General features: G+C 32.9%; 1 protein-coding gene across 5 annotated transcripts in view; it reads right to left on the bottom strand.

Moving 5' to 3' along the window:
• The window catches only part of DYNC2H1 (dynein cytoplasmic 2 heavy chain 1), a 292,362-nt gene that overhangs the window by 224,631 nt on the left and 39,992 nt on the right, over positions 1 to 27,739 (bottom strand). For all 5 annotated transcript variants that reach the window (XR_011440431.1, XM_023644714.2, XM_023644715.2 and 2 more), the window contains exons 27-42: positions 26,207 to 26,339; positions 25,986 to 26,103; positions 24,227 to 24,339; positions 22,346 to 22,465; positions 19,131 to 19,281; positions 17,179 to 17,384; positions 15,824 to 16,006; positions 15,273 to 15,455; positions 13,375 to 13,598; positions 12,522 to 12,637; positions 9,725 to 9,924; positions 8,651 to 8,915; positions 7,114 to 7,321; positions 4,269 to 4,398; positions 1,479 to 1,634; positions 55 to 314 (exon numbers count right to left, since the gene is read on the bottom strand). Coding sequence is in view for 4 of the 5 variants with exons in the window: in XM_023644714.2 (XP_023500482.2) it covers positions 55 to 314; positions 1,479 to 1,634; positions 4,269 to 4,398; positions 7,114 to 7,321; positions 8,651 to 8,915; positions 9,725 to 9,924; positions 12,522 to 12,637; positions 13,375 to 13,598; positions 15,273 to 15,455; positions 15,824 to 16,006; positions 17,179 to 17,384; positions 19,131 to 19,281; positions 22,346 to 22,465; positions 24,227 to 24,339; positions 25,986 to 26,103; positions 26,207 to 26,339 (2,766 nt within the window). In the remaining variant the exon portion in view is untranslated. The remainder of the gene's footprint in view (positions 1 to 54; positions 315 to 1,478; positions 1,635 to 4,268; positions 4,399 to 7,113; positions 7,322 to 8,650; positions 8,916 to 9,724; positions 9,925 to 12,521; positions 12,638 to 13,374; positions 13,599 to 15,272; positions 15,456 to 15,823; positions 16,007 to 17,178; positions 17,385 to 19,130; positions 19,282 to 22,345; positions 22,466 to 24,226; positions 24,340 to 25,985; positions 26,104 to 26,206; positions 26,340 to 27,739) is intronic.

Genomic DNA, 27,739 nt, shown 5'->3' with positions numbered 1-27,739 from the left:
GAGAGGAGCATAAATCTACAATATTCACTTTGATCAACACTTTTCTGCTCTTACCCCTTGCCACATCCTTCCGGTCCTACGAGAATAAATGGCTGTTTAGTATCAGAACTTAACCAAGGCTTGAAATAATCTAGACCTCGTTGCATGTCAGGAGTCTGAATGACTGGAAGACTTTGGCCATTATTGAAATTATCAGCAGTCAAGTTTTCTGGCTTCTTCAGCACATAAGATGCTAATCGTCCTCTACTTGAGTCATAGTAGGTGTCCATTGGTTTGTGAGGGTCTGGAGGAGATTCCCGTGCCCAATTAAAAACCTTAAGAGGAAACAGTTGTAATGGGTTTTCACAAAGTCCAAATAGAGTACGTGAAATTTTAATTCTTCAAAGCAAATGTCCCAGAGTGAATTGTCTTAGTTGAAAAACAAAGTTCACATACACTAAACCTACTACATAACATTTTATCTCAATTATTATTCTCTAAATGATCATTTCAGCAAATAAATAAAAGTCATCTAGTCTGCACATACACAAAGGTATAAATATATTCAACTTTTAACTAAGTTCTCATGAACATTAAATTACAAATTACACAGTGTAGGAATCCTAGACTTTTCATTTCTACCATATTCTGCTACTGCCCATTCCAGTGTTACCACCACTGATCTCAATCTGTTATTCTTTCTAAGACTGAAAACTGTTATCTGTACTGATAAAAAGCAGAGAGTTAGCCACTGATGCTAACCTTCAACACCTTTATTCTGAACTTTGGCAAGAGACTGCTTAAAAGCAGCATACAATTGGGCATTGAGTCTTAACAATGAGAAGCATCTAGCAACAGGGGCAACAAAATGGCCATGGAAAGGGAAACAATATACAGAAAGCAATAAATGGTGGTATCAAAGAAGAAACCAAATAATAAAAATGCGGAAACATAATATTGGAGACAACCCCAAGGAACATACGCTCAATTATTTCAACAGAGGCCAACAGGAAGAAATCCCTTAATATGTATAAACGACTTGGTTGAAATGCATCTTTACATTTATTCAAGAAAAGATTTATAATGATTAATTCATTCTAGCATTCTTAACTGCTAAAACTGTTCTAGTTAGACAAATGATTTAAAAATGTATATATTTTTCTAAGATGAAAAATGAATGAAATAATTATATTTATTCATATGGCTAGGTAGGTTCAAAAATGTCTAACAAGAAAGATATGGCCCAGACTTTAACCTATTAAAACATTATTTTATAGAATTTTAATTATATAATAAAATATCATGAACTAGTTCAAAGGAGAAAATAAGTATATATGTATATATACATAAATAAATGCACTGTTTTTCTATTGAATGCATAATTTCAAAATTAAAAAGTTCTATACCTTATAGTTACAAATCACTGTATTTTGGCAGTTAAGAGTCAATGAAAATTAAAGAAAAATGTTGACTGAATATAGGCTTTAAATATGCATTACCTCTTTGGTGAATTCCAGACGTGATTTCATGTTCAGATTTCCACTAAGTCCTCTTATGAGATTAATAATAAATTGGTCATGATCTTTGCATCCATGTAGATGCGACAAACCATTCATCACAGTCCCCACCAAACTTGTTTCTACCACATAGTCATTCTGTTGATTAAAGTTCACGGTACAGAAAAAAGGCAAATATTAACCAGTAAAGTCAGAACCATATTGATTGACAGTCACATATCTTTTCAAGGATCATCTTTAAATTTATCCCTCTATTCATAGAAAGTTTAGATTCCATTTAATTTATATATATAAACCTTGAAAATAAGAAATATTCATAAAAACACAATTCTATACTTCTAGCTGTAAGTGCTAGATTACTTAAATAGAAACATAGTTTGTTTACTTCCTAAACCTGAAGAATGTAAAAGAAAAGGTAAATCAATGAGCATTGGTCTAAAAAGAATAGTTCCTCATTTCCTCTTGCTGATAAAAAACAAGCTAGAGGCAAGAGCTAGATTGATGACACTGGACAAGAAAGGCTAGTAAAAGCAGGCTTAAATAAAAAACCATTTGAGCTTTCTTTCTACACAGAATTTTAAAAAGAAACTTGGACTGAGGTAGTGTGGATGATTTTAATCTGTAGGCCTCTGGGGCCTCTGTGTAACTGCCGGGAGGTTGGAGGAGAAAGAATTCTCAGTCTTTCTATAAGTATTTACTGAGAACCAATTATGCAGTAGGATCTGTTTGTGGTACTAGGTATTTAAAAAAAAAAAAAAAAAGTGAATTAAACAGAGTACTTGTTTTCATGGAACTCAAGTCCAATAGAGGAGATGGTTAAGTTGTAAGAGCTATAGAGCAGCAGACAGTGTTTCGAGGGAGAGTAACTCAGATTGAGGGCTCAAGGCCTCTTTGAAAAAGGTTACATTTAAGCTAACATCTGAAAGATGAGATCTGGCCACACAGAGAATATAATATATGCAAAGGTAAGCCATTGGTGTAGTTAAGGAATTGAAAGAAGCTTAAGGCTGAGTAAGCAAAGGAAGAGTGGTTTAAGTCAGAGAAGTAGGCAAGGGCCAGAGTATGCAGAATTGTGTAGGCCATGGTAAGCAGTGCAAATTTTATTTTCACTGCCTTTATGGTGTTTTTAAGTGAGAGAGTAAAATGATCCAATTTGCATTTTTTTTAAAAAATCCTCTGCCTGAATAATAAATATTTTTAGAAGAATGAGGACATGGGAAGAAGAGTGGGAAAAAGGGAGGAGATGGGTAAAGATTCAGCTGCTTAGTCCATGCTTAGCATTTATATTATTTCTATTATATTCATCTCCCTTTTTCCTGCTTTTCCTCCCATTCCTCCATTCTTCTAAATTTAAACATTATATTTTTTAAATATTAGTTCTAGGCTTCAAAGTCAAAGATAAAGGAAACCCACATATTTTCTTCTAGATTATCTAATTTGCTAAATTAATAGAAGAAAGCAAAGCTTTAATTATAAATAAAATCAGCATTTGGCTAGAACATCCATTATGGTATATCTCTCAGAATCTGAACATCGTGAATAAAGCACAGAATAAGAAGGAAGGAATTCTTGACACATAAAAAAATTTCAAACAATAACAGGGACCTCAAAATAGAATCAGTTTATTTTCTAAATGATTCTTTGGTATCCACTCTGTGGCATAATAATCTTATCCTGTCATCATTTCTATAGGCACGAACCCCTATATATCAATATATTCCATGTAGTGTTATATTTCTCATTCTAACATTAACAGCAGGCAAGTACATGACCTCAAGGTATTGACTTTGGAGAGCCTTGTTGGGCTCTGTACAATTTAAATTAATGAAGTAACAACATATCTACTGAAACAGTGCTACAACATAGGCATCAGGTATTTCATTAAGCACATATACTCCCATTCATTCATACTCTGTTATTACCACACTTGATTCTGGGGATACAATAAGGAGTACAAGAGGCTCAGCCCTTGCCTTCAAAGTGCTTACAGTTGAATGTAGCCATTATAATACAGTTGACAGACACTGTACATTGCTGTGGAAGCACAAAGGAGGAGACAGCTCAGTGAGGCTAAGGGCAGATGGGAGTGGTTCTTTTCCTGAGGTCTACAGGGAAACCTATCTTATCTGTATCACTTCCTCACAAATTTCGATTCTTCCATCTTCCACCCTTACAAAGTCAGAAAAGAAAAAGACTGAGAAAACTGAAGTGAGATCTCCATTTCTCTATATGTCTTGTTCAATCCCAAAGTATTGATCTCTAAATCAAGTTCAGATTATTAGATACTTTCAAAAGCTCGCTGCTATTTATTTTCTTTATTTTTTATATGTTTACATTTTTCATAAAAGCAATGATATAAAAGAAAAACCAAGAAAAGTTGAAAAAAATTACATAGAATATCTGAAAGACCTCCATTGTCTTTGCATGCTAAACTTCTGCTCATGCTTTAAATTCAAAATCAAGTGTGATCTCCTTTTTAAAACTCTCCTAGAAAACAGCAATACTCTCTTCATCCTTCATCCAATACATTCCAATATCCAAGATTTTTAGGTAAGCAGTGCAAGATATTGTGGGTGAGAGAATTAAAGTGTTTTAAGACTAACACAATAAAAAGTTATGCTATGACTTATATTGAGAGAGCAGTGAAGATACCTCTCTGTCCCTCCACCCCAATATTCTGGCAGAGCTCTAAAAGGGAGCTTTATGTAAGCAATACTCTTAACCATCCTTCTCACCTAAATGATTAATTATGAAATATTACAGTTAACTTACCTGCTTTAGAACCCATTGTAAAGCCTTTTCAAAATAATCTCCAATCCAGTTTTCAAGATTATTCCTATATTTAGGAGGCTGATTCCTCAACCAAGATTTTATCAGAGAATTAAGATCCGTCTCTTCATCACTGAAATAGATTAATAAACATGTAGGAAATTATTTAGGAAGAAACTGTCAATTTACTTTCAAAGTCAATTTCTGCTCCAATAAACATTACTCTACACATGTATTATATCTACTAGTATACAAGAGTTGATTTTAGTTACTTCTGTATGTGTATGAGTGTAAGTATTAGTTACTTCTAAATATATATATATATGCTTAGGTATATATACATACATGTCATTTTCTGTAAAACAAGGAAATAGATTTCATCTGCATTATTACAAATATAAATTAAAGAAGAATCACATATCTACAGATGAGCCAAAAAGTGGTCTAAATCCTTCCTACACAAAGTGTGGTCTGCTTGTTAGGAATAGACCACCCCAAATCCCAGCCGAGACCTAGCGAAGCAAAATGTTCACTTTAACAGAATTCCTGGGTGATTCAAATGCATATTAGAGCTCAATATGCACTGCGTATTAATGTAGATCTTTAAAAATATTTCCCAAAAAAAGCCAACGACCTAAATCCTTACGCTACTATTGAAACTTCAAGATCTTCCTAAAGTAAAATATAATTCTTTTAGCAAAGCACTTAATTATATCAGTAACATTCAATGATTGAAGTTAAATACAATATTCACATCTTATTCAAAATTATGTCTTATGTAATTATAGAAAATTATAGTAAAAACAATTCATCGATTAATAATCTTAGAATTGACAAGGGCTCACGATTTTGTCATTTTTCCTATCTTCTACCACTATTTCACAGCAGCACTAGTAAATACTGAGCCCTTGAATTTCTCCTCTCACATTTACATCCAGTCTAATAAGGAAAAGAAAAACAGAAAGATCAAAGATAAATATTTAAATTACATTAGATGAGCTCAAAACAGACAAAACAAAGACTCTAAGTTCCTTCAGAATAAAGACTTTGTTGTCAATGGCATCTCCTCAATGCCTATGGCAACTATATGTCTTGGTTTGTCCAAAACAATACCTATTTATACCAGTTGTCCCAGCATAATTAATAGCATTCTCTTTCACTATTAAAAGGTTCTCATCTGGCCTACTGCATAACAAGTGCTCAACAAATATCTGCTGAAGAAATTAATGAAACCTGAAACCAAGGTACAAGCTAATCAAACAGCAACTAAAAATGTTAATATGTATTTGCATTTTACATGAAATCATACATATTCATTATAACTCTTACAAACAATATCTGCATCACCATCAATTTTCAAATCCTCTACAGCAACATGCGGTTTTTTTTTCTGCTAAATATCCATGGCATTCTACTTACCACGTATTCCATTTATATTCTATCTTACATTATAATTGTTACATTTATTTTATCTACTCTACTTAAGTGTGTTCCATAAAGACAAACCCTCCATAAGTGTTAGTTTTACTCCTTTCTTGCTCTGCCCCTCCTAAAACATCTAACAACGTCATATCTATAACAGGCATCCAATACATATTTGAAAATTTAATGATAACTTTTCTTTCATTCTATTTTTCTCACAAGATTATAACACATTGAATAAATAAGATAAACTGTGTGAGATACTGCTACCAAAGCTGTATGCTATGTTATTTTTAATACCTCAAAAGATAACCCAATGTATTTTTAACTGTTTTTTTTTGTTTGGTTTTTTTTGAGGAAAATTAGCCCTGAGCTAAGATTTGCCGCCAATCCTCCTCTTTCTTTACTGAGGAAGACTGGCCTTGAGCTAACATCCATGCCCATCTTTCTCTATTTTTTTATATGTGGGATGCCTCCATAGCAGGGAATGACAAGCAGTGCATAGGTCCGCACCTGGGACTGTGAACCCTAGGCTACCAAAGCGGAATGTGCGAACTTAACTGCTGCGCCACTAGGCCGGCCCCTGCTATATTTTTTAATAATTAATATTTCAAAATATTAATTGGAGTTCATGACTAGTTTAAATATAAATGTTTCCTACAATACTATCAAAGAAGAAAGTGATTAAATAATATTAGAAACAATTTGAACCAACTTGATAGCACTATCATGTGTCATATAAGACCTAACACAGCTTCAAAAGGCCCAAAAAGAGTAAAGTACTTTACATATAATGATAAATTATCAAATTCTAAAACATAAATAAAAAAAGTAAAAGAAAACTAATTACTCATTTTGGAAAATGAAATTGGCTCAAATGTCCATGTTCTGGTATGTGACTATTGTACATGATATCTAACATTAGTTTATTATTCATTTCTGTTAAGCCTTTTCCAAATACACTGAATAAGAAAGAAAATATTAAGTAAAGAGGTTTCCAATTTCTAAAATTAAAAGTTGGACCACAGGACCTATTAAACCTAGGTTAGCCCTAAAATTCTATGAATCCAAGATTCTTTGATTGAAATATTGCTACTTAGCTTTAAATTCTTAGCCTCTAGCTCAAAACTAGTACGTTCACTTCTCTAAAGTCAATTATAACATTTAAATAAAATAGAAAAAAGAAAACAAATTAAATACTTGCTATTTCACTTAAGCAAACAAAATTAATTATTTAGAAATTGTGATCAACTAAATAATTCAATTGCAATAAAACAGGAACTCTCTGAATCAATTAAAACCTAACAAAAAGAAAAGAAGTTAATCAAAAAGGACGAAAACAAATATTTATAAATTATTCATATATAGTTATTTCACCGAGCTATGAAACTAAAATAATATGCATGCAAATGCTCTTATGGTTTACCTAAGAAAGATCATTCCCATTCTAGATATTGTGGCTGGCGAGGCACAACTTAAATCATGAGTTTCAAATACAAAGTTAACATTTGGGCCAAACTGAATCCTTTCTCCACTGGGCATAGTGAGTAGTCGATTATCATCCAGAACAGAATTCAGAGATTCTATCCATTCAGGGTCAATATCGCCATCACAGATTATCCATGAGCTGACATCTATTTTCAAACCAAAAAAGTGGAGATAAAATAAAAATACATTGTCATAATAATTAAAAATAAAGAATAAAACAATTATCTCTTATTCTTTAGAAGTGATTTCCATAGGTATTATTTTATATTACTGAAGCTGAATATAAAAAACAAAATGTTGAACAAGATGTTGAAATTTTTCAAGTGAATCTGTCCTACAAACGTGCTGGAGAACCCATGGGCAATCCTGGCTCAGCTGGCCAAAGACTCAGTTATATACCATGTGATAATGCTCTATTTATCAATGATCATACAGAACTGGAATCTCACTAAAAGAAAACATAGTATGCAAGACTTAGGTATGTCTATTCCCATAACCTTGTGAGATATTCTTCAGCCTTTTATCTTCTACCATGTCATAAGAATATATGAATGCTTGTATGTAATATCTCTTTTAGAAAATATAGGAAACCTACTTTTTAGTGCCCTAAATGAGAAATAAAAATTCACCACTGTCCAATTTCTTTGATATATAAAAATATGCCCTCAACGGGGAGAAGCAGTGAACAAGTTGTGTACACAAGTCTTTCCAGAGACAAACGTTTTTATCTATCCTTCATAAAATGAGAGTCATTTCAACTTGTACTTGGACCTTTTAAACAATTCAAAGAGGAAAATATCACCAACAAAACTATGAGAAACAAGTACAGGTAACATCTGGTTTTTACCTAGCATGCTAGCACTGACTACATTCAAAATGAAGAAACTACATTGAAAATCTCTTCCAGTGTCTTAGAGTTCTATAGCTTCCACTCACTGAAAAAAAAAAAAAAACTATTAACTAAATTATGACCTAACAAAAAGTAGGGAGTCTTCTCAGATTCTGACCAAAATTGTCTTAAACACCAAGCGAAAAAATTTAGACCAAGAAATATACTACTGTCTTACAACTTAAATTTTCAAAATTATTCAAAACTCTATATTCAAACTAAGTTAACAGTGTTCACACACACACCAATTTTAATCCCAAATAAAAATTTGTCATCTTGCATATCTATAAGGCATTATGATATTGATTCAAAATCAAAGATTTTATATTTATCCAGTAAATTAATCTAGTTGTGAATTACAATTCATCCAGATTACCCTGAGTTTCTATTATAATAAAAGATGCTATAGAGTATAGGTCAAAATGATAGCATGTCTTGGGTCCCTCCAAAGTAAACTATCAGCGTACATTATTATAAGGCAGTTTATGGACATATATTAGACTTGATAAGGATAGCATTATAGACCAGTTCTATCATCTTCTAAAAACTATAAAGTAAAACAATGAATCACACAACAGACACCAACCTTGAGGTTCTCGAACTACTTGGCGAGCACTATTTGTCAAAACACCATCAGACCATTCCCTTGTATCCATGTCAATATGGCCTAATAATTGATGTCTAGGCATAGCTTTGGGATTCATGGTATATTGTTTTACCACTTTGCCAATTTTACAAAGTGCTGCCCTTAACATTCTCCAAAGAGTTGATTTTCCAGCACCACTTGGACCAACAATAACAACTCCCATCCTCTGGCATAATTGTTCATACAATTCTAAAGCCTTCTTGATCTAGTAAAAAAAGAGATATGTTCATATATGATGTATAATGTACAATCATACACAGTTCTGCTCTCATTCTATAACAGTTGCTCTATTCCAAACATACAAATTCAGCCCTTGATTTCTTCAGTGGAAGATAAAGCCTTGAATAAAAGAATACTTAAATAAATCTGAACACATTTACAATGTGATCTTTAAATCTAATATTTCTTTAAAAGAAACAAGTATGCTTTCCAAGCTATCTGACAATACAATATGTTATTTTCTTCACTCATTCATTCAAATATATTATATTCATTATTTTATTCACTTGTTTATTCATTCATTTATATCCGGCATCTCTCCCAAAAAACCTGAGGGAAAAGTGTTCATTTTGAACATGTATTTTTGCTACATTAAAAAACCGCTTAAAAAAAATTCTTCTAAGAAATTGTCAAAGTGAAACTAAATCATATATAATGAATTATCAAAAATATATATGATGGCTCTATTACATGCCAGACTCTATAGCAGACACTAGGAATAAAATGGTGAGCAAAAATAGACACACATCCTGCCTTTCATGGGGACTACTGTCTGGGGTGGGAGAATCAATATTACTCAAATATACAATTAAACATTAAACAAGTTTATAGAAAAAGAGTAATGAAAGCACATAAAAAAGGGACCTAAATTTGGACTTGAAGATCAGGGAAGGCTTTCCTGAGCAAATGAGATTTAAATTGACAGACGAAAGATAGGTTGAAGGATAAAGACAGTTAATAAGGAATTAACTAGGAGAAAGGATCAATATATTATGAAATAGTCTTCATAGTTACCTGATTGGGTATGATTTCATAATTGGCCTCCTCAAAGACTTGCTTTAACGCAGCACTCAGTTCACCATATTCTACTTCTTTAAAGTCAATTCCAGGAAACACATCTTTAATCAGCGCATCAAACCGAGTGCAGTCAGCAAATGTAAACTTTGACATTGTATTTAGCCTCAATGCTTGTACCACAATATGACTTTCATTAACTAGAGAAAAAGTTTCATTTTAAAATTATTAGATATGAATTTAATGACTATGAAAACAGTTTTTAAGTGGCGTGATATGCATTATTAGTAATTAAATGATGCACTAGAATTTAGTAACATTTAAAGACATATGCTATCATGCGAATTGGTAAGCTTACCTTACTACCTTTGCTGAAAAATAAGTATTGCTAAGTAGAGTTACAGACTGTTTTCTACAGAATCTGAATCCAGGGTACCCAGACTTTAATTAATAATAAAAATCATTATCACCTATATTTGCATAGTACTTTACCATTTTGATGAGATGCTTATAACAACTGCATAAAATAAGGAAGGAAGTATTACTATTATTATTCTAATTTTACATATGAGAACATTAACTCTCTAATGTTTAAATGACTTATCTGAGAGAGCAGAGCAGTAAGTAGTACAGCCCAGAGCAACTAATTCTAAATTCATGTATCTGTCCAAATATACCAATATTGCCTCCCAGAGATTTTATGTCCTAAGACTAAAAACTAACAAATTGAGCAACAATCTTTGATCAGCCTTGTTCAAAACTGGTTCATAAATCCATTCTTAAACCAAATGTAAATGCTAATATCATTGCCAGATTCTTATTTTTTCAAGGATATTAAGTGCTGATTAATAATATATACACATACAGGCAAAAAACTATTTTTAGTCTGGTATTTCTCTATAATTGTCTAATATTTCCATTTTAGGTACATATAAAGAGGCTTGGTTGCACTACAGTTTATATCATGCACTGAACTCATAAATAAGCCACCCTTATTTACCACAGGTATGGTTTAAATATTTCTTAAAAGTTACCAGAGATATACAATTGGAAAATAGTAATTAAAGTATTTCACCAAAAAACTATATCTGCCCTGGTATATGCCAACCTAATAATAGAGCTGAAGTAGCTTCCTTTTTTAAGATGAATATTTTGGTCATTTAAAGTCCAAATAGGTAATTTCATGTAGTTCTTTCTTCTATGCTGGCTTTTTTTCATAGTGTTTTAACTTAGGTTTTTTTTTTGGAGGAAGATTAGCCCTGAGCTAACATCTGCCACCAATCCGTCTCTTTTTGCTGACGAAGACTGGCCCTGAGCTAACATCCATGCCCACATTCCTCTATTTTATATGTGGGACACCTGCCACAGCATGGCTTGATGAACGGTGCTAAGTTTGCACCCGGGATCCAAACCAGCAAATCCCAGGCCACCAAAGCAGAACAAGCGAACTTAATCACTACACCACCAGGGCAGCCCCTTAACTTAGTTTTTAATAGCAACCAGAACAGGCTCAATAGTCAGCATGTTATAAAGGCACACATCCATGGGTGAGGAAAATCATTTATTTTATGTAAGTGGGGAAAAAAGGTGATAAAGTATAATAAAATATACATGAGTCTGTACTGATATGCAGATACCCTCCCCTCTAAGATGCAGAGATTAATCCTTGCCTCCCCACTTTGAAAGTGAGCTAGATTTAGTAACCAGCCTTCAAAGGATAGAGTAAGGAAAGGGGAACATAATAACTTTACAGTGGAGAAAACTGACAAACACTAAGATAAGAGATGAAAGGGAACATCACCAGTGATGTCATGCAGTTATCATGTACCCATCGACATGATGTGATGAGAAGGGCACTCCACCTCTGTGATTTTCTTTTCAAATACTCATAACTCAATCTAATCATAAGAAAACATCAGAAAAAACCCAGATTGAGGAAGAGTCTACATATTTGACTAGTACACTTGAACACTGTCAGGGTCATGAAAACAAAGACTGAGAACCGTCATAAAGCAGAGAAGACTAAGGAGATAGGACAACTAAATGCAATGTGGCACCCTAGACTCAACCATGGAACAGAAAGAGGACATTAATGATAAAATATTTGAAATCCAAATGAAGTCTGAAGCTAACAGTAATATACCAGCTTCAGTTTCTTAGTTTTGGCAAATAAAAGAAGAAACAATGGGAATGCTATCTTTATAACTTTACTGTAAATCTAAAGTTATTCTAAAGTTAAAAAGTATTTTTGGTAATATTAAGATTTTTTTTTTAAAGAGTAATCTTATTTGATATACTATCTCTTTGAAAGAGAAAATCCTCACATATTTCTAAGGTCCCTGTTCTTGTTTGAAGACTAGACAAATTCTCAGGCTCTACTCCAGACCTACTAAATCAGGAATTTTGGAGGTGGAGTGCAACAATCTGTGTTTTAACAAGCCTCTATGTGATTCTAATGCACATTAAAGATTGAGAAGAAGTGGATTAGACCATTCCTCCAAATATCACAACTATCTAATATTTAATGCACATTTAAAAGTTATGATAGGACATTAGGTAAAAACTAGGGAAAATCTGAATGAAGTATGGACTTTAGTTAAAAAATAATGTATCGATATTGGTTCATTAGTTGTGATAAATGTACCATATTCATGTAAGATATTAACAATAGGAGAAACTGGAAGCAGTGTATTAAGAAACCCTCTATACTATATTTATAACTTTTCTGTACATCTAAAACTATTCTACATTAAAACATTTAAAAAAATAAGATTATATTTGGAATAATGAATCATACCTTTCTGTTTAATGCCAGATTTCTTCAGATGTCTAAGAAGATTTCCACTTCCTCTCAGAACTGTCTTCAAAGCTCTCAAACCCCAATCATAATGCTGCTGAGGTGTCAAAAGTTCCCTTAAGTAAAGACATGGAAATCAAAAAGCCTCAAATAGCTATAAGAAATTCTTTTTATCATAATATCCAAAGAAAAGCAGAATATAACTATTTACACACAGAAATGCGCTCCACTAATGTACATAAAGGAACCAATCACACAACGATCACTCAAGTAAAATGCTGAAGATGGATGGTTCTCAAAGATCAGGATAAACCTTTCATGAACTGGCTAATTATCTTAATGACGACAACAAATGACAATTACCTGTTACCTTTATTCCTAAAGTTGTTAAACAATCCATCTTGCTCTCAATCTCTGACACTTTAGTTCTCACTATCTCTTAAGTGATATGGACTAGAATTCTGGGTTTCCCAAAGCTAAAAGTCAATCTCTATTACTAGAAACAAGATAAAGAAAAACTGTAAAAGATTTCCTCCAAAAAACAGTAGGTTTTGAGTGGTCAACTGGTAAATTAGTTTGATAAGTGTCATTCAGCTGGAACACTACAATAAAAATATTTTGCATCAAAAAGTGAGACCAAGTTAATAGTATTTTAAAAAACCAAGTAATTTTTAGCCAAATGTTTTTATTTTTCAAATTAAAATCTTTCCTATCAACACCTTAAGTACAATACAATCACCAATATGAAAATCATTGAAAAGGTAAATTGAACAAATGTGAAAAATGGTCACTAATAACCATAATCAATCATTGGAACCACAAAATATAAAACTATTTTAAAAAAAAAACTCACCTAGATAAATTGAAGATAGCTACCAACTTTGTTCCCAATACTTTAGCATCTTTAAAGCCTTCTGAATAGAGAATAACTTCTGCAATAAGCTCATTGTCTGGACGAGACATGGCTACTGGCCTGAAAAGCTGTTTAAGATTATCAGGCAGTTTTTGTCTTCCTCCATAACCTTTTCCAGCAGGATTCATAGTGATAAAAATTCCAGAATTAGAATTTATTTCTACCTGAAATATTAATTTAAAATATAGGTATCAAATATTTGAAACTATAAAATATAGTGCCAATAGAAATTTATTGTGACATATTTCTACACAAAATCTTACACCTTAACAAAATGTAACTGCTACTGTGCTAAACAACTCCTTACTCAACATATAATAAATTCTTTACCAACTACACTACTTTACAGAGGTTCTTTGTAATCAGATTTTTGAGGCTGAAAATTTAAGAGATGGTACTAGTTCGAAGGTCTGTCCATTCATTCAACACATTTACTAAAAGCTTTCCTTGTATTAGGCACTTTGCTAAGAACACAGAGACAACACAACTCTCAACTAAAGTCAGTAATAGTTTATAGCCTTCTGGAGCTTAAATGTAGCATATTGAATATTACAGAGAAGCAATCATAATGTGATAAATGCTATGACAGGGAAGAGGAGAATATCATAAGAGTACCTAGCAGGAGCATTTTCAACAAAACACTGAAAATAGAAGCTAAATTAGAATGTGTAAACAATGAACGGGCAATTAGGAAGTAGAAACACCTACAGTAGAAAAACCTAGCTATGAAGAAAAAAAGAGAAAGAGAGCTGCTTGGAAGGAAAGATGAATTAAGGGAAGGTTTGCTTACGTTTAATTATATTAAATATTCTAATATTATTATATACAATACAATATTATATATTACTAAGAAGGGAAAGATGTGATTATGTTTAAAAGCCAACAAGCAATGGGTAGAGGAGAAAGGCTGAAACTATGGCAGAGGGGATAACTAAGAGAAGTCCCTGGGAAGCAGATTCCTAAGCATAGGTAGAAAGATTAGAATTGGCTGGGAGAACGGACAGCTCCTGCTTTGTAAAAGGAGGAAAGAAAAAAAAAATGAATATGAAAGGAAATAAATTTTGATGGCAGAGAGGTAAAAACTTAGTTTTTCTTCGTGAAGAGTTTAAGCATAATGTAAATAACATGTTAACGATTTAGAACTGGTCTTACTTTTCTTGGTCTACCCTGAAAAACTTGTATTGTGAAAAAGTTATTATGGATAAGAGGATTAATTTCACAGTTCTTTTAACTCTCAGTGTGCTCAGCATTATACATTACATATAAAGTTACATTTTCTATACAAATAAGTTTATGTTCTAATGACACATATTTATCACCTATGTGGAGGAGTAAGGAACAGAAGAACAGCTAAGTGCTTATTGTTTTAAGATTCATATAGAATAGTGATTAAAAACATGAGCTTCAGAATTAGACAGACCGGTGTTCCATTCACAGCTCCACTACTTACTCTCAACTTATCAAGCCCTGGTTTCCCCATCCATAAAGTAGAAAAAATATAACAGTACTTTCCTCAAGTATTATGGAGAGCATTAAATGAGAAAATACATTAAAGCAATACACACAGTGCCAGCACAGAGTAAGTGCTCAATAAATGCTAGCAAATATTATTATAACTAAATTATTCAATATGGAAAGTTTGAAGATGAATCATAGAAGTGGGACCAAAAAAGAGTGAGAAATCTCAGAGACAATTCACAGGTAAAAAGGCTTAACACACTGGTCACAGATTAAAAAGAGGGGTGTCAGGAGAAATAAAGATAGAAAATTTGCATGAGTATGAGTAACGCAAAGTCTTATAAAATATTTTAATTCTTTAAATTCCCAACATTCTATACCTCCTTGCCAAGCAGTTCACAAACTGTTCTATGATTCTTCAAAGCATCTTGAATTGTCTGGATTTGCATAGAAACTGCTGACAGTACAGATTCTTCCAGTCTATTGAATTCATCAAAACAACCCCAGGCCCCACACTTCACCAAACCAACAAATATTCGTCCCATTGACTTCACATCGATGCCCTTAAAAATAACAATAAAAATTATATTCATTAAAAAATCACTAAAATCTTTAGTAATAATTTAATACTTTATGCCATTTCCTGAGAAGAAAATCATTTCACTCATCTTTGCCTCTTTTTCTCTTTTTTAAGTAAAGATTAAATAGCTCCTCTTTCAGAACCAGGGTGGTTTCAAGGAATAAACAAAATAATTCATGTGAAAGTGTTCTGAAAAGTACACATTTTACTTTCCAAATAAAACAAGTTCTGTTTCAAGTGATTTAAAAGTAGAGTGATTTGAAAATAGTGTTTCATATATAAGTACATGAAAACTAATCTAAACATATAACTAAACACACTATTATATGGTTTTATAATTATTTATTTTACCTCATCACAATTAAAAACTAAAACTTGTCTTCCAAGAAGTCCACCTAAAGCCTTCACTGATTCAGTTTTTCCAGTTCCAGCTGGTCCATAAGGATTTCCTCCAAGCCCCATCTTCATGGCTTGAGTGAGAGTTAGGTAGCACTTGTCCGTCAATGGAGTATAAACCAGCTTGGGAGCATTACCCTACACAAGGGAAGTACAAAGTTCAAATAGTCACCTTCTATTCAACATTTACATATATTTATATGGGGTGAGATTCTAGTTAAAAAGCTAAAAAGGCAAAAAATAAGTTAAAGTTTTTAACTTGGAAAAATACCCAAAATATTTTTTTAGTCAAAGAAACTTTCTAAAGCACAAACTGGAATTAAACTTAGTTATTTCTCAAGCATGTATTTTATTCTGTCCTCAATTAATATACTGTTGGGTTTTCCAAATACTCTCTCAGTTTCTTGACAGTGGCACAAAGATGTACTTCTAGGGCAAACAAATCCAAAAATCTGTTATACAATAATCATTCCATTTTGTATTTTAAAATTCATGTAAATTATTTCCCTGAATCTTATGATCTTCATAAATCAGAACAATTTGAGACCTCAAAGCATAATTAATTTGAAAAATTCATTATAAAATTAATAATTTTAACATCAAATAATTCTCAAAATTTCTACTAAATTTTAGGGACAAGAGATTCCAATTCTGGCTGCAGTTTATAGACCTTTTCCTTAATTTAGATAGACAGATTCGGGTCTCAAAATACATTTCCTTTTGGAAAGACCCAGCTGGCAACTCTCCTGACATATGCTTATTAACATAATTGTCAAATATATTCTGATGATTGATTCATTATGATGGAAAAAGGCAGAGAGGATACAGCTGGATTTTTTTTTTGAGAATAGATTACATGAATTAGGTTATTTGTTTGAAAATTCTTTTACCTTACAAACTGAAAACATTTAGTAAACAAATTTTAGCATATTTACCATTACACTAATTTTGGCCTTGCATAAGGAGGCACAAACCAAATTGCTTCCATTGAGGTTGTCTATATTCAATTCTCCTTGGATTAAAGAAACATTTCAAATTCTGTATAAACGCTACTCTATAAAAAGGTACCTTTAGAGAATTCAGTACAACACTGAGATTACTTTAACTTTTTTGTAAATAGAATGATTTTTTATTTTTTCCAATGTAACATCTTTTTAACTATGATGAAATAGAAACAAGACAGTAACACACAAAAAAATTCTTCCCAGTTACAACTGAAAGAAAAATAATTCTTTCATCTAATAGAAAATTTCCTTTAAAGTAAATAATTTCTAACTGGAAAAATAAAACACTTCTGCCACAAGTCATACCTGATACTCATAAGTATACTGAAGTTCAGAATCCACCATTTGAACATAACATGTGTGATCACTATTCATGTAGAATCTAACTTGTTTTTTCCAAGCCCAGTCTTCAGTTGTATGAACTTGAACTTGGTTTAACTGCTTCACCACATCAATATTATGAATAATATCAAGAATTAGTGCTTTAAGTTTAAGCTCCAGAATGCCAGATTCTGTACACAAATACAAATAATTGGAGAAAATGTTAGCCTGTGACTTATGTACTTTAGGATTATATGGGTACAGGTGATTTATTACTGAATTTAAATGGTAATTTCATGATGCATTTGAATGATACAGTAACATAAACCACGCAAGTCAAAAAAAATGTCAAATTCTCTAGTAAGAAATAAGAATTTCACGTGTGAAAACTAAGGTACCAAAACTCAACAGGAGAGGGGTTCCGGTTCCTTAGGCAAGGAAGTTAGTGCAGTCCAACCAGTCTCTCCCTCTGAACACAAGTATAAAACACGAACAGCATGCACCGAACTGCTATTTATGACTCTGAAAAGTAGAGTAACTTGGATAAGATCAGAATTAGAAGTGCCACCAAACCAGTGGCTAATTTACCTTTTTCTTTTTCTTTCCTCTCTGGTATTCCTAAGCCTGAACCCAAGGCAGCCAGAAACCCAGACTGGCGTAGACAGAGAGAGCTCCCAGAGAAGGCCTCTAGCTCAAGCTTGAGAAGCAGAAAAGGAGTCTCCAGGTAGCTACAGCCCCGGCAGCTGAGACCTAAAAACACTTAAAACTCTAAGGGAAGGGAACTTTCCTTTGAAATCAGAGGAGCTGTGATCCCAAGAGAGCAAGACAATCCCAACTGCCCTTTTCCTCTCTCTAATCTCCCATCAATTGGCTCAAGACATGGGTGCAGTCACAGAAAGTGTGAAGGAGAGAGTAAAGTACATGACACCCAAGATTTCTGGCAAGAGGACCAAAACAGGAGCCCAAGGGAACTGCAAAATACTGGGAAGATCATGGAGAGGGAGAAGATTAAAAAAGAGACCCTATAAATTTGTTTATGAACTCCTGGGCTCACCTCCAAACTGTGAAAGAAATCTCAACCTAAACGTCAAACCAGAGACTGAGAACTGACCACTAGGTGGCACACACGTGGGATAGATCTGAACAGTATTGCCAAGACTAAAAACAGAACAGACCCACAGGAGGCTGGCTGGAACTTGTCGCCTGAACCCAACAAGAGCAATTGCTAACAGAAAAGTATCAACATTATCCACAGGATTCAAACAAGACTCAGATTCTCATAAGGCAATATTCAAAATGTCCAGGATACAATCCAAAATCACTTAACATGCAAAAAAACAAAAAAATCTCAATTCACATAAGACAATAAAGGTGAAATAAAGACATTCTCAAATGAAGAAAATCTATGAGAATTCAGTCAGCAAATCTTCTCTAAAAAAAACGCTAAAGGAAGTTCTTCAAACAGAAGGAAAATGATACCAAAAGGAAACTTGAAGGAAGGACAAGAAATGGTAAGCATCTAGGTAAATATAACAGACTATTTTTTCCTGAGTCCTTTAAAATATGATGGATGGTTAAAGGCAAAAATTATAACATAACCTCATGGAGCTTTCAATGAATGTAGATGTAATATATAAGACAACTACAACATAAAAAATAGGAAGATAAAAAGCCTATATGGTGGTAAGCTTTCTACATTCCATTTAAAGTAGTTTCTACATTCCATTTAAAGTAGGAAATTATTGATTCTAAGCACAATATAAAAGTATGTATATTGTAATTCTTAACATAACTTCCAAAATACATAGATGATTGATTGATAGATACATAGATAGACAAATATACAGCCAAAAACACAATGGATAAATTAAGATAGAATATCAAAAAAATGTTCCAATAACCCAAAAATAGGCAGAAAATGGAATATTTTTCCATACCAATATTCCCTGGATCCTCAGAACTTGTGTCAATGTTAGTATAGTGCTCTAACTTATTCACCAGTTGTGTTTCAATCTGATGAAGACTATGATCTTTGATAGCATCTTCTATGTCTTCAGTGAATTTAATCTGCTCCGCCAAGCACAATATCTAATGAATAAAGAGAATAATTATTTTTAAAGGGTGAATTTACTTAGAAATATTTTATAAATTTAAGGAGAGACACCTTTTTTTCCCCAAATTTCTAATTGTATATTGGATCGCTCTACTTCAATGTCTTTCTGGCACCTCAAATATAAATAGAGGAATACATTCATAGAAAGAGCGTCGTGTGATGCAGTCCAAGCGCACTTCTCAGAACTCATCTCCTACTATTCTTCTATAGGGCCATTTTCTGCTCTTAGAACCCACTGAGGTTATTGTAACCGAAGGGCCTTTGTAGTTTCTTCCCTTGACTCTCCTCATAAATGGCTTCTTTTCAACCAGTAGGATGCAAAGATATCAGAGTATGATGCATTTTATTTAATAGAAGGGTAATCTTCTAGCATTCCAAAATAATTTCTCAATATACTATGAAGTCTACAATTTCAAAATTCCAATTTTATCTTAAGATCTGTCTTAAGCGTTCAATTTAATACTTACAAACAGAAACTAGCTATAGATCAAGACAGATATCTTTATAGTTATATAAAACATGAAATGTTAACAATGCTTGAGGCTTTCTGTCACAGTACCAATATAGCAAGGCTACTGATGAAGTAAATTATCCATTTAAACACAGCCTTTGAATACTTACGTTAAAATAGTTTGATACAGTTCTTAAACAAACAAGGAAAACCAGTATCCTCCTTTATCTAAAGACATGATCCATCATCATATAAAAACACTAAACTCACTGACAAATTCCTATTGAATAGATTTTTTCTGATATATACCTTTCAGCATTCAGATGAGTATCATGAAATGTCTCTATCAGACTAACACATTTAATTATCTACACATACATTTTATAACTTAACATAACAGGCTAAGAGCTGTCTTGCTCTAACTTAAACATTGTATAAACATCATATTAAGGTGCTTTAATGGAAGAGAAAGCCAATTAGTAACTTGTTCCAGGGAAAATTCATCTCCCATAGTTAATACAAAACCCAAAGTCCTCTTTAATCACATATATGATGAAATTAGCAGATCCAAATCTGCTTTATGAGAAAAGACTTTGCTCTTTAATTTTCATATGAAAATGTTTACTTGCCAGCTCCAAACTAATACTCATATACATGGATTTCCTTTCAGGTACTACTACTGAATTTCTGTATTATAAATGTACATCAATAATCTCAATTTTTAAGTCTACTAAATAGTTTCTTTGAGAGGCTAACAGAAATGATAGTCGAGATACTGTCTTGGCTGATTCTCAAGTCTCATTACCATTAAGATATCTGGACAGGCACTAACATTGTTAATTAGCTAAAATGTAATCGTCACTAAGGGTGCTCTGCAAACATCATATGATTACACCTTCAAAATGAGTTGGAAATGTAGGTATTATTACGCCCTCTTAACTAGGTGTCAAAAAGAATCACTCAGAGTATAACTTGCAAAGACAGGACTTGAAGCAAGGTCTGCCAAATTCTTTCGACTCTACCACGCTGCCTCCCTCCCAGACCAGAAAGTGATTTCTCTACATTATTTCCGGTCCTTACAAAATGCCTTTAGAGAACTGAATTAATAATGCATAATAACCTGTATCAGACATTCATGTAACAGCTATAGCATTCAATACCCTTACGTAAATGCTCTTGAGATAATTTTTTCTTGGCATGAACTGCTAATAAACTGGAATTCTTTGTTTTGGTAGATAATGAACTATTTATGTTTTTAGTAGATCACATTTTTACAGAGATAATGAACTATTTACATTTTTAGTATTCACATTTTTACTTGACTGCTCAAGAACCCAGAAGGTAAGGTTCAGGTTCAAATCCAGCCACTTTCTTTAGCCTGTATCTCCTAGTATATTTCCTGATACATTTGTCATTTCCCCAATCCAATTATTATGCACTTCTTACTTTTATAGATTGTTTAATATTGTGTCTTTTACTCTAAGTCAATTTAAATCCTATCTGGAAGTTGACAGAGTACTAGGAAACATTTCTAGAGGTAATAAAGTAGGTGAACTCTAACTTTGCAATGGCGTTATTATTCATTAATGATTACTTTTATTTTTCTCTAACAACCTAACAAGTTTTTTAAACACATTTTAGTTTGACTCAAAATGCTAAAAGATGAAAATAACGTGAATGATAAAATGGCTCAGAATTTAAAATGTTCCAAGCTTCCTATTTAACTTCTCATGCTTTAAAAGAATCAACATAAATTTTTTTTTCAAGTAGCTACTAAATGTTTTGATCTGAAAAGCAAAGAACTCTGAGCAGTTGAGTAGATTTTCCCATGAGAAATCACAGAATGTCTCATTGATTGCCTTTCAGAGTCCCTAAGAACTAAGGTCCTGATGTCTCACACCTGTAGTGTTAGTCTCGACAAGCTATAAACATCCCTCAAAGAGGCAGATATTTAACACAAGTCCTAGTGCTATACTTTGATAAGGCTGCAACAAGTTTTGTAAGATACAAATCTATCATCCAGTGTCTCAGGGGTGAGGTCCTATGAACAGTGAACTGCAGCAATCTCTATAACCCACCACGCAACTCAGCTCTCAGCTTCCTTGCCAACGTTCTAGTTCAGTGCTGTGACTATATTACAGACCTACACTAACACCCTGCTAAACTCCTGCCAGCTCTAGCCTCTTAAATGATTCCATGGGAGGAATGGGGGACAGCGTTATGGATCCTGTGCCTCTCTATCAATGATGGACTAATCATCTAGAACCAGGAAGCTACTACATGAGTGATTTTCCCTCCCCATTCCATTCCCCACTGGCGTGGGTTGCTTAGATCTCAGCATGCCCTCTGCTTGAAGCATCTGGAATATAACAAACTAATGGAGCTAGAAGAGAATTTCACTATCACGCAGTTCTTCCCTTACATTTTATAGTTGAGGAACTGAGACTCAAAAGTTAAGCAATTTGTCAATGTTAACTGTTAGATAAAAGGAGAACAAAGATGCCAGTTGTCTGAACCTTCTTACCTCTAGGTCAGGGATCTTTCCATGATACCATGCCTACCTATATTCCACACACAAGCCCCCTTACCTGTGAAGGGAACAAGGATGGGTCAATTGCACCTTGAGAACTTCGTCCAGCAGTAACACATTCTGTCAACAACTGTTTCAAAGTTTGCTTCATTTCCAAGGCTAAATCATTTAACCAAGTCTGAAAATAAAATCAGAAAATAATATATATGAATCATAAAACAAATATACACTCTATTGACAGATCCCATTCTTTTATTTCAGCAAGGCAAATTATAATTTCCTACTGACTCTCACACTCCCAAAATGTGTTACATGGCATGTAACTATTTATTTTATTAATAAATAATTTGAAAGAAACAATTTTTTTCACCTTTTGGGATAATAGTAAGTGTGAAAACTCATAAATTTGTGGTTAGCTATCACTCTCTTCATCTATACAAACTAATACAATATGAACATTTTTTAAAAAATCCATTCATTTCATCATTATGACAAATCAAATTAGATAGTTGGGTTAATAAATCAGAGTCAAAGTGACTAGCTAAGTCCCCTGGCTTAGTGATGCAAGCCCAGTGATCTCATATTCAGAAAGTTGCAATCATAGGAAAGGATTGCTTCATTAGGGTGAACTATATTATTTGGGGAGTTAAGCTGCCTCTTCAAACAAAACTTTGTTTCAAGGTCAAAACAACACATTTTTTCACTCCCTTGATTAGAGATAAAACAATGAACATTAACTAAAGTTAAAATAATAATGACAACTGATAAAAATAGTAATGAGTATTTATGAAGCACTACTTAATTTTAAAAGACTGTATCATCTGCAATAAAATATAAGGGCAAAAACCATAACTTTAACTAGGTTTTCATCATTACTTACTTTACTCTAAGTTCTAGCTTTTTTTTTTTAACACACTTTCCAGTATTAAAAATAGCATGAATCCTTGCCCAGCTCAAAAGCCCTGAAGCTAAAGAGTGCAAGGCACATCTACTCTGCGAATCATCACAAGAGCTTCCAGAGTTCCAGTTTTCCCTTGCTGGCAAAACTGTTCAAGCCCAGCTGCTAAAACTTAATCTCTTCCTCTCTCTCTTTATCTTGTCCCAACAAAACTACAAGAAAGGAAAACAACAACAACAAAACAACAAAACTCTTCACCAAACATAGGAGCTACTTAACAAAGCTTCTATGCTTTCAATCTCCTGATTTATGTACTCGATATCCAATAAAATGTTGAGGTCTAACCAGAAATAGACATTTAGCTAAACTATAGATACATGCATGATAAGGCATGGCCCCTTCTAGTTGGAAGATAATTTTGGAACTTGAAAATTACAATTCAATGTGATGCACCCTATTGCTTTTTAGTTTTTGTTGTATACCTATAATAGGCCTTTGATAGTTTACTTCCAGTCCTGCAGAACCAACTAATCAATTGTTGTTCCATGAATGCCCTAGTTTCAAGCTTACTTGTTCACCTAAGTCATCTTACACAGCTCATGTTTTAAAGAGAAAAAAGAACTAAGACTTAGGAGTACTTATGTTCCAAACACTACATAGTATACTTAAAGCCAGTTATCTCATTTAATTTTCAATAGAAAGTCTTTGCAACAGATAGTAAGATTCCTATTTTACAGACAAGAAAATTGAGATTCTAAGTCACATAGTTAATAAGTTGTGGAGCTAAAATAAATATCCAAGTCTTTTTGACTCCAAAGCAAAGGCTCTTTTCATAATTACATGCTGCCTTCCAAAGACTAAAAATCCATATTCTCCTTAATATCAAATCATTCTGAACCTAACAAATCATCTTTTAAGATATGAGTTTCCTGAAAGGCTTAAATTAGCCACCTTTACCTTACAAATTTACTAAATTATTTTTGAAACAAAGTTCATATAGCTAATTCTTTTTATTTTCATACTTGAAGAAGAATTACTTACCTCTACATTGTCTGATAGAAAAACTTTATTTTTAAAAGGTACAACTTCTCCCTCTAAAGATTTCATTGCAGTTATATGTTTCGATTCCTCATCAAAGCACACACTGTTAATGCCTATAATATAAAAGCAAGAATTTAAATAGAAAGGATTAAAGACATAATTATTAGACATGCCAAATGGTTACCACATAATGTATAACACATATCCCACAATATATGTTATAATATAATAGAATTATATTAATTCCATTATATAACATAATAGAATAGCTTTTCATAACCAAAAACTGTAAACAACCCAAATGCCCATCAACGGATGAATGGATAAACGGTGATACAGTCAAACAACGGAATACTACCCAGGAATAAAAAGGAATAAAATATATTTATGGCTATCTTGAAAACATTATGATGAGCAAAAGAAGCCCGACACAAATGAGTACATAAGCATACATACTGATGATCCCACTTATAATGATATGAGACAAAAAAGACAAGAGGAAAGGACGAGGGCAAATAGGACCTCCCTTCCTCCAAGGGAATCCTATTCTATAATAATGTATACTATAGGGAATATATGCATATTCCCTATAGTATACAAAAAAACCTTAAACACATTATCTAATTTTGATCTTCAGAAAAACCCAGTAAGTTATTATTTCCAATTTAAAGAAGGAAACTAAATTTCAGAGATGTAAATTAATAACTGACTAATAAATAGTAGAGGGAGAGCTTGAATATAAACCTTCTGATTTCAACAGCTCTTTCCACTACCTCCCACAGCCCAAATCACAGTTACAGATGCTTATAAGTACCTTACAGCTTCAGATATACAATGGTTAGTAAATGCTTCTATAAAGCACTAGAGAGTAAATATTTTAGGTTTTCACAGGCCATACCATGTCTGTGTCAACTGCTCAACTCTGTGCCAGTAGCACAAAAGCAGCTATTGCTAATAATGGCCATGGCTCTGTTCCAGTAAAATTTTATTTTTAAAAAACAGGCAGTGAGCCAGATTTCGCCTGTAGGCCTGTAGTTTGCTAATCCCTGATTAAAAGTGAAGATGATGAAAATTTTTTACCTTTTAAAGTTAATTTGAAAAACATAGCTGTTTTCCAACAAATGAAATATTGTCAGAAAATAACAGTCATTATTTTTGTAGCGAACCAATTCCATATGCAATTACCCAAATAAAGTGACTCAACAACACCAAAGCATTGGCACTATTAGTCTACACTTTTCGCCAGGTAATCTCACCTATTCCCACAGCTTAATTATTACCTATATACAGATGACTTTCAGTTTGACATCTCCATCCTAGGTCTCTCTACTGACAATAATTGTCTATTGAGTAGCTCCACTTGGACATCTTTTAGAAGACCTTAAACTCAAAAAATGAAAGGGTATCTTCTCCTTCACCTCCAGGCCTCTGCAGAGCCTATTCCCTCTGCCTTCCATCTTTCTTCAAGCTAAGATTTATAAATTCATCAGATCTCACTTTAAACATCACCGTTTTATGATGCCCCAAAACTGAGCTAAATGCTTTCATAGATAGAGCTATAACACACATAGTTATGTCAACCACAGGAATTGTCATATATTATATTTGTCAACTTACTAGCTTGTGTCCCCTACTAAACTATAAGTTCTTTGAGTGTACGACTTGTATTACATTCAATAGTCTACTTAAGAGCCTAACATTATGCCTGGCAGTTAGTTGAAACTCAACAAATATCTGTTGAATAAATGTTGAATCTTACCAGCAAACAACTTCTTAAGGTGCGACTGAATCACTGATGGGTTAGTAGACTGGCCCAGTATTTCTAATAAGTCATCATCACCAATAAAATAAAATCTTGGGAATGCTGAGCGTTTTTCCTAACAAAAATTAAAACAGAAAGAATAGACTTCTCTTTTCAAATAATTAAGATATTAAAGTATTGTATAATTTATTACATAAAGATTTTTTTAAAAAACATGCCTCTAAAAATTCATTTAATGATTTCTGACATCTGTGAAGCTGATCAAGTATTGTTAGTAGAGAATTTCTGATTCCTGCATGCGTAGTTAACCTTGTGACTCTATTGTCTTTCTTGATGTCGGTCATTATTGATCTACAGAAGAAAAAAAAGTTATTTTCACATTTATTTTAACAGTTTTGGCTGAGAGATACTGAGACATTTATTTTCTCACTTGCTTAAAACAAACTAGAGGTAACACTATTATAACAACAATATATCACTAGGCTTCCAATAAATAATCCTAAAAATTAGTAATTTCTCATTACCATTTTTAACCTCCCATACTGCAAAGTCTCTTATTTCATTCATTAGATAAACAAATATTAAGCCCTACTTCAGAAAGATAATGATCTGGTGACAGAGAAAGATATTAAATAACTTCTCAAAATATTTAAATAAAATTATGATAAATGCTAAGAAGGAAAAGTACAAAGTATTGTCAAAGTGGTTAATAAGGCAACCCCTAACCTATGACTTCTTTGAGGAAGTAATTTAAGCTGTGATCTAAATGATGAATAAAAAGAAAAAAAAACCAGTGAGTAGGAGGGAAATAGTTTCCGGGAAAGATCCTGGAAAAGAGCTTGGTATGTTTGAGAAATTAAAGGCTGTAGTCACTACAGCAAAAAAGGAGAACAACACAAGAAAAGATAGAGAAATGGATAAGGAGCAGATCATGCTTTATCCTTAGAGAACAGGAAACCATTTTAAAATTTTACTTAAAAAAATAAAGGCAAGAAGTGAGAAAACTTAACTTTTAAGTATTACTCTAGTTGTTGTGTGAAAAACTTATTGGAGAAGACAAGAATAAGTCAAAAGATTAGGCACAAGTCCAAGTGAGTGATGACAAAAGTACTTTAGAATAAAATCAAAGAAATAGAGGTATAAAGGATATATTAAAATAGATTAAAGTAGGTTAGAATCAACACAATTTGATAATTTAATGCATTTGCAAGTGGAGGGAGATGTCAAAGATATCCAGTATGTTTCTACTTTGAGCAATTAGGTGGTACCATTTATTGAGAAAGAAACGAGAAAGAGAAAATATTTGTGGGAAGGGAATTGAGGGTAAACTCATGAATTTAGTTTTGACATGTTGAGGATATTTAGTACATTTTGAGCTCAGATGAGAAATATGGGCTCCATATAAAAGTTGAAGAAACCTCAGCAAATAGAAGAAAATTGATGCTGAGAGTGGTTAAGATCACCTAAAAAGAGAGCTGGAAAAGAACCCAAGGCTGAAACCTGCAGAATGTCTACATATAAATGTTTAGAGAGGGCTAAGGACAGAAAACCAGAAGAGGACAGCAGCAAAGAAACCAAGGGAAGAGACTTTCCAAGAAAGAAGAAATGTTCAACTCTTAAATACTAGTCATAGATAAAGTAAAATGAGGAATGAAAAATGCCCAATGAATTTACACCAGAAAAGTAACTGGTAACCTTAGGAAACATTAGGGATATATTAGTAATATAATTATTACTATTATACGATAGGT

This window comes from Equus caballus, chromosome 7 (genome assembly GCF_041296265.1).
Source record: "Equus caballus isolate H_3958 breed thoroughbred chromosome 7, TB-T2T, whole genome shotgun sequence".
NCBI lineage: Eukaryota > Metazoa > Chordata > Mammalia > Perissodactyla > Equidae > Equus > Equus caballus.
This window is presented reverse-complemented; position numbering and strand designations above follow the sequence as displayed.